Source organism: Etheostoma spectabile, chromosome 20, assembly GCF_008692095.1.
Source record: "Etheostoma spectabile isolate EspeVRDwgs_2016 chromosome 20, UIUC_Espe_1.0, whole genome shotgun sequence".
Taxonomy (NCBI): Eukaryota; Metazoa; Chordata; class Actinopteri; order Perciformes; family Percidae; genus Etheostoma; species Etheostoma spectabile.
In genome coordinates, this window is record NC_045752.1 from 4,296,536 (window position 1) to 4,304,692 (window position 8,157).

Genomic DNA, 8,157 nt, shown 5'->3' on the forward strand with positions numbered 1-8,157 from the left:
TCTGTAGTAGATTAGTGTTACGTTTCTAGCAGTGCGGCTCCGAACCATAACGTTTGTTGGGACGGACGGACCCCTTGTTTCTTTAGGCTAACTATATTAGCTTTAGCCTGGCTGGTAGCAGCTTTCTGCTTTTTTCTTTAGGCTAACTATATTAGCGGCTAACTATATTAGCTTTAGCCTGGCTGGTAGCAGCTTTCTGCTTGTTTCTTTAGGCTAACTATATTAGCTTTAGCCTGGCTGGTAGCAGCTTTCTGCTTGTTTCTTTAGGCTAATTAGCTTTAGCCTGGCTGGTAGCAGTTTTCTGCTTTTTTCTTTTGGCTAACTATATTAGCTTTAGCCTTGCTAGTAGGAGCTTTCTGCTTGTTTCTTTAAGTTAACTATATTAGCTTTAGCCTGGCTGGTAGCAGCTTTCTGCTTGTTTCTTTAGGCTAACTATATTAGCTTTAGCCTGGCTGGTAGCAGCTTTCTGCTTGTTTCTTTAGGCTAATTAGCTTTTGCCTGGCTGGTAGCAGCTTTCTGCGGGGAAAATGGCCGGGAGACGTTGTAATTATGTTGCATTTATCAGGTGATTTAGTTTGTATTTGCAGCGAAGATAAAACACTAACTGCTGTAGCTTCACTGACTACCCATCAAAATTATGTGCATCACTGTGTCAGCGGCAGCTGCTGCCTACGGTACTTTTCTACACACTGAGAGCTTCACTTCCCATAACAAACCCCGTCGGACTAACGTCACATACACACGTTGCCCACATGGCTACCTGTCTTACAGGGGAAGGGTTGGCCGGTATAATTCATATAAAAGGAACGGTGGAAGTTTACTTTTCTATCAAGCAGCAAAAACGTTTTAACGTCAATGTGACTATTGCGCATGCGCACATTGCGATGTCGATACTAAAACACAATATCGTCAGCCGTAATCAGTACTAAAGGATAATTTTGTATATAAAATAAAAGGTTTTTTGTAAAAGGTGTTTTTGTTTGTTATAACTGAACGACATTTTTGAAATTTTAAAGACCAAACAACTAATCAAGAAAATAATCAACAGATTAATCGAAAATGAAAATGATTGTTAGTTGCACCCCTAAAAAAGACTAAACTGAAAAGATATCTTTATGTTGAGTTTTGTTGATAAAACAAAGGTTTTATGGTCTCATAACATCAATGGTTGTGTGTTTGATGTTTACAATCAAAAGGAATGCACAATGGCAGGTTTTGAATGAAAGACTGGCTGTGTTAAGTGTGAAGTGTAGAGTTTTGTACTAAGAGTTGTGAATTGTACCACATTGTTACGATAATAGTACCAGAGCGATAAAAAAAACCTGTAGTTCTAATTTAACTTTTAAAAAATAAGACCACCCTACTCAGCAGCATTAGTAACAAAAACACCTGTAGGCCTACAATGTAATTCAATCCAGTGGCAGTGCAACAGTACCTTGGTAAAGGTTACAGTATGCAAATATGTTATACAATGTCAGAGAAAAGGTGACTGAGCTCATTTTTACATTGTGGTGTGCGGTGTTGTAGCTGTGCTGACCTGTACATCTCCAGGGTCTGTGCAAACTGAAGCACATTGTTGTAGTCTCCAAACAGGTTGGAGATGCAGACAGTGAAGTTAAACCGCAATGGTTTCTCCTCCTTCTCATTGGTCTTCTGGTTTCTAATAGGAAGCCAAGTCTGGTTAAACACTGTCACGTTGTCTGGCTGAGTCAGAAGACTGACATGTGTCGCGATGCAGTTTTGAGGAATCTGACACATTATATCTGTGGTGACAAAGGGGAAACCAAAGTTGTCTGTGTGCTGTAAAATTGTTGTTGGACTTGTTTTACTTGATAACTGGCCTGCACAGCAGAAAAGACAGTAAAGGGGTTGGATGGAGTCTCTCTTAAATATGCCAATTATGCGAATATCAAAGCCTTTCTCTCTCTGGTCCATGTAGGCTGACACCAGTAAGTGCTTGGTATTGTTGAGGGGGGTGATGGTCTCAGAGATCCGCAAAGGGCAAGTTTTTGGAGGCCCATGCAGCGTCGAGTTGGCCATGTATGTCCCGGGTGTCCTCATAGTGGTACAGAGGATAAAGAGGAGGGTAGCAACAAAGAGAAGGAGGAACTTCCATTTGAATTTTTTTGCCTTGTCCATCCGGCCAAAGACAATATAGATTCCCAACCTGTGGCAGAATAAGGAAGCACTGATTATCTGTTATAGACCTGGTAACTAATTAGTTTCACCACGTTTAGAGTCACTTGTACAATGCAATGCAATCTAGTTAACAGCCATTTAATAAATCCCTTTCCCTGTAAATCTCATAATGTTCATCATTTTTAATCTGCATTTATGTGTTAATATTTTTTTCCTTTTAAAAAGAAGGGATGTAGTATGCTCTACAGCAATGCTGACAACATGCTAAAGTGCTGATGCTGAGCAAGTATAATGTCTGTTATGTGCACCATCTTAGTTTATGCAAACATTTGCTAATAACAGTTGAACACAAAGTAGAGCTGGGCAATGTATTTATATTGAGACTAGATATCGTCTTAGATTTTGGATATTGTCGTATTGTAATATGACATAAGTGGTGTCTTTTCCTCATTATAAAGGATTAGATTAGATTAGATTAGATTATACTTTATTCATCCCACGACGGGGAAATTTTTTCGTTACAGTAGCAGCATTTTTCAATAACAGCAAAAAACAATAACACACAAACAAGTAAGCACGAAAGAAATACAAGGCAAGAAATACAATACAATACAATACAATACAATACAATACTACAATACTGCATTACAGTAAAGTGATGTAATTTTCTGAACTTACCAGACTGTTGTAACTGTTCTGTGATTTGCCTTTACCCTCTTAGTCATTATATCATCATTTCTGATGATTACTTATCAAAAATCTCATTGTGTATATATGTTGTGAAAGCACCAATTGTCAACATTACAAAATCCTTGCGGTATCGATATCAAGGTATTTGGTCATAAAAATTGTGATATTGGATTTTCTCCATATTGCCCAGCCCTAACACCAAATTTCAAGGTAATCTGTCGATTGGTTGTTGATACATTTCATTAAGGATTAAAGTAGTGTTGATATATTTCATTCTAGACCTAGAGCCCTGCCGCTGCTGGGGATAAATATATCTGTGGTGAGGTCTAACACTGAGCTGTTGTAATGGATTACTAATAACAAGTAAATTTTTATCTTGCTGTGGTCACATATTTACTCCTGGGGGAGTAGAATGATCAGACAAAGACATTTTTGTTTAGCAGTAGGTTAGGTGACTAACTATCATCTAGCCTAGTAGGCCAACAGGATGTGTCATGTTATGAATGCATATTGTAAATGCAAATACTGTCCCACCAAAGCAGTGATGAGTTCCTGGTTGGAATGAAACTACAGGAAAAATTGCTAAGAGGAACTATACAGGGGGGGAAACTGTTTTCTCAAAGGCCCAGTCCACTTGCACAGCTGTTGTGAATCTGTAACACTCCATTCTGTGAAATGGGTTTTAATCAGTAATATAAACCAATCTTCCTTCCTAAAGATTTATCTGCGTGAACCTACCTTAAACCAGTCCTCCTGCATCTTATGTTGCCCTTACTTATCTACTCTCCTGTCATCCAAGTGAAAGGAGCGATTGTTAGAAAATGTTTAAATTCTTGGGTGTCTCATTGAACATCTACAACATTGTAAACTGAACCCTTCGTGTCACTTTTTTTATCAGATATTGCAACTGCTTTTAGAATCAACTCACAAAGGCTAATCCAGTAGATGATAGGAACCACAAAACAATCATGATTGGATTGTTTCATTACAACACAACGGGAACCACAGCTTTTAACATGTATTAAAAGTAGAAGTTCATTTTGGCCTGGCAGACAGTCCTCATTATACAGATATTTTGCTGTTAGTCACGTAACATTGTCTGTGTGGAAAAATGAAAGACTTCTACTTCTGGAACGAGGGGTGCCCAGAATATGTCCTCCTACTTGCAACTCTGTAGTAGTCTCGCTTTGCCAGACCTACCTCTACAGCGCCGCGGAGGAGGGTCTGGCTAGTCCACAGCAATCTTGAATGGGAGAAAAATTTCTTTAAACCAATCACAATCATCTTGGGAGTTGCTAAGCGCAGAGCCAAGCCATGGTGCCGCTGCAAAATAGCCTCGGGAGGGAACTTGTTTTGGTGGAACATGTGTACGTTCAAAAAACAGAAAACTCAGATTGGACAGATAGTCTAGCTAGCAGTCTAGATTTCCCCTGCAGAGATCTGAGGAGCAGGTAACCATAGTCCTCAGAAATCCAACGGAGTTTAAAATGAAAACACAAAGAAAGCGGAAAGTAATCCAAAACAGATATCCGAAAAGAGTGACATCCGGCTGAATTTCCGGCAGAAAGAGAGCAATCCCGGGAGTGTTATGTTGTGGATATAAGCTAAGTTTCCATCCACTTGTCAATCTAATTCTCTGAAGTTCAGTTAAAAAAAATCATGCGAATAAAGCTGGTGAAAGTGTGTTTCCATCCAAAGGCTTTAAAGCGAATAAAAACCTGTGCGTAATGACGTCACATGCTGGTTTGCGATCAATTTGGTATATCGAATTGATTTTAGAGATTTTTAGGTGTTTCCATTTATTTTTGCACTGAATCAAACGACATTCAAGCAAGAAAAGTTTTTCTAGACAAAATGGATTGTGCCATCTACCAACACATGATGAACATTTCACCAGTTGTAGTGTTTATGTGCCAGCTGATAGCGACATATCAAGCTATAATGGGAAAACATTGACGCTATCAACACATTGCTATGATTATGCAGATGCAACTTTTGCGGCTTTTATTTACCATCCGGCACCGCTGTGAGACAACTCTTATTTAAAGACATGTGCCTTCCATTTACTCCATAAGGCATTTTTCATTTGATATCACTTCATTCATAAAAATGTGTGGATGGAAGCATAGCTACTGACTTACTCTATTGCCATGTATCTTATTATAGTTCTCTATATAACAGCCTTTTTTCTTCAACTGCAACTGTGCTGGTGTAACAATGGTTTCCTGTTAATGTGGTAATGGGATTTGACTGATTTGTCAACCTCCCATATCTTTGACAATTGCGGTTAAGTCTGAGCAACCACTGTCTAACACATCTTGTTTTGCACATGCTGCTATCCTTGACTGCTTTTCACCCGAAGTTTTCCTGTACATGCATCTTTTCAAAGCTTAATGATTGCACGTACGTCTAAATCAGCTTTATTAGGAAGCTTTCCTGCTCGTGATGAAATTACCCCAGAGACCTGTAGCCACAAGTAAACGGTAAAATCAACTTCAAACAGAAGTTTCTCTCTCTCTCTTTCCCTTATGGCTGTGACTATTTGTAGATGGAAGCACAATGATGTGACAAAGCACAAAGCAGTTTTACCACATTCCTCACACATGGCTTTGAGACAGAGTATTAAAAGACAAAAACTTCCTGTACCACTACTTTAAAAAGTATGTAAGTGTCCAAGAGTAAAACAGTCAGAATAAATATGTAAAGCCTTTAAGCAACTACTTGAACATGGGCACACTGCTCCACTGAAGACAATACATTTTATCTTAACATTACAGCTGCAAAAGTGAGCTTTCCATTCTCTAAAAAACAAACAGGCTGCAACCACTCCTTAGGGCGTATAAACCCTAAGCACACTGATTGATCTTTGACTGAAAAATCAATGTGTGCTTGAGTGTAAGAATACTCTTTATATGCAGGGACAAAGCCTAGATAACACCAAGAGAATACATGGGAAGCTTCCCAAAGCAACTAATAATGTTATATTATAAAATCATTTATAATTAGGTAATGTATGGAGATTAGAATTGCAGATTATTTGATAATGAATTGCTGTGGCGTTCTGCCAGCATTTAATGTAGACTGTGATAGCAGGCTTAGTAGTATTGCGATAATAGGGTACACCCATTTTAGAATGATACAAGTATAACCGCATGGGCAGTGGTGGAAAGTAACAAAGGTCATTTTTACTCAAGTACAGCATTTAAGCAGAATTTTGAGTTACCTTTGTATGCTATTTTATACTTCTACTCCACTGCATTTCAGAGAGAAGTATTGTTCACTACTCTTTATTACATTTACTAAGAGCTATAGTGAAGAGTCACTTTTCAAAATATTTGTACATATTTTTACATACATATTTTAAACACAAAACATATGATCAGTCTATAAAGTATGATCTATTGTTACAGATGAAATCACCAGAGTATATGAAATAGTTACAATTAGCTCCACCTTAACCAACGATAACATTCAAATATTGCCTGCACATTAACACCAGATACAATATGATGAAGTACACTTTTACTTTTGACATTTGTGTGAATAATGTTGCTCATACTTCTGTACTTTTTACTTAAATACACTAATGGAGTATTTTTATACTGTGGTATTGCTTACTTTTAGTTATAGGCTAAGTGCTGTAAATGATTTAAGTAGCCTACTCTTCCACCACTGACAGTAAGGCTACTGTAATCTGATACACCATTCCTTGCCTTTGCAGGAAATGAAATTTGAAAGGGAGGAAGTAACCAATTATTTTGTGCAATTAATAACAAAATCAAATTTAGCGTTGATAAAGACAAGAGTAAGATGTTTCCAGTAAGCTAGACCTACACGTCCCCAGCAAAGAAATAACTCTAGTATTCGACCTATTAGCTAATTCGTATGTGTTTTAATGTTAATATGAAGACAATATTGCTGATAGGATACAGTAACTCACTCTTAAAGCGGTGTGGTCCTCCAGTCGTGTGACGGCTGGCGGCGGAACACAGCTGGGTAAGACCGGAGGAAGGTGATGTGTGAGCCGGTGATTCTGCAGGTGCCACTCGTGCCACTTAACCCTTTCGTCTCCTCTCTCCGCTGCGCCCTTTTCCCGTTTATCTCGTTCTATCTCTATTCGCAACCCGGTCTCCTGGTAACCCCTCTACAAAATACCTCTGCCGAGCAGACGCTTGTATTCTTTCAACCAATCATGGTGCTTGCATTCTTTCAGCCAATCAGGGCCAGCTGTGAACAAGCTTTTCTTCTGCATACAGGGAAAGAGTGCTGCTGATATCCATTGATTTTTAAGTATGGGAGAGCCGGGACAGTTGAAACACTTTTTAATTAAACGTAATTAACAAAGCGGTCTTATCACACTGAAAGCTGATATTTTTGTCACTAGCAACTTACACGTGTCATCTGTCAAATACAGTTGTATTTTTAGCTTTGGACAAAAGCGTTCAGGAGTTATTGCAGCAAAAGTGGGACGTGCGTAATGTTTCATCTGTCCCTCCAGGACGGGACGAATGAACAGCATGCGGGGACGAATGAAACGTACAGTTTGAGCCATATAAACTTCCAACAACTTTAATATTTTACTGTATATCATGGATGGTACTTCCAAGAGGTGTCATTATAGATAGATTGGTGCAGGACTATGCGTCTTTGTGAATGTCTGTTAGTAACTAATTAATGCCGTCATCCTGAAGCGCGTATAAAGCGGTTATTGAAATATCATGCACTGTGGATGATTGTGCTATTTTCATAGCTAGAACAGTAAGTTTTTCTATTTATATCATGTTTCTATTGTAGAAAATGTCATTTCACTAGGTTTCTACATGGGTTATACCACTGGACATCCAAATAACGCCCCCCAACCCGTCAGTCTCCATAGGATAACATGGGAAAACTCGACCCCCCCTACCTGGTGGGCTCAAATATATTTTCATCTTTCTAAAACCGCTTTTCCATGTCTCACCTCCATAAATAATTGTATGAACACAGATATTTGTGCATTTACTTAAAATGCATGGAGTTCCAGCCAGGTCGGGGCCATATTCCAGCCATATTTTCATGAAATATGAAAGTCTGGGATTGTGGAGAACTCTAACTGGTCTACTGAATAAGCATGTAGTCAAACCTTTAAATGAAAAACACTCGTTAATAATCAAAAAAATGTGACCGCTAATGAAGTTTACTTTTGACCATCAAAACGCGTTTATCGGCTGTAACTCCGTGATGAAAGGAAATAACAGGAAGATATTTAGCTGATAGGAGGAGGTTGACATGCTCTATGTTCAGACCTGAGGAAGTCTGTCTATCATCATTACACTTGGAGAAAACTGG

The 8,157-nt window shown here is 38.6% G+C and overlaps 1 protein-coding gene across 2 annotated transcripts in view; it reads right to left on the minus strand.

Annotated features, from left to right (window-relative positions):
- si:dkey-56i24.1 (glycosyltransferase family 92 protein) overlaps nucleotides 1-8,157 on the minus strand; it is a 25,888-nt gene that overhangs the window by 3,621 nt on the left and 14,110 nt on the right. Inside the window, exons 1-2 of one of the 2 annotated variants that reach the window (XM_032501174.1) lie at nucleotides 6,770-6,994; nucleotides 1,538-2,167 (exon numbers count right to left, since the gene is read on the minus strand). In XM_032501174.1, coding sequence (XP_032357065.1) covers nucleotides 1,538-2,139 — 602 coding nt within the window. In that variant the 5' untranslated portion in view covers nucleotides 2,140-2,167; nucleotides 6,770-6,994. Of the gene's footprint in view, nucleotides 1-1,537; nucleotides 2,168-6,769; nucleotides 6,995-8,157 lie in introns of those variants that run through there. The other variant, XM_032501173.1, reaches the window with a different exon arrangement.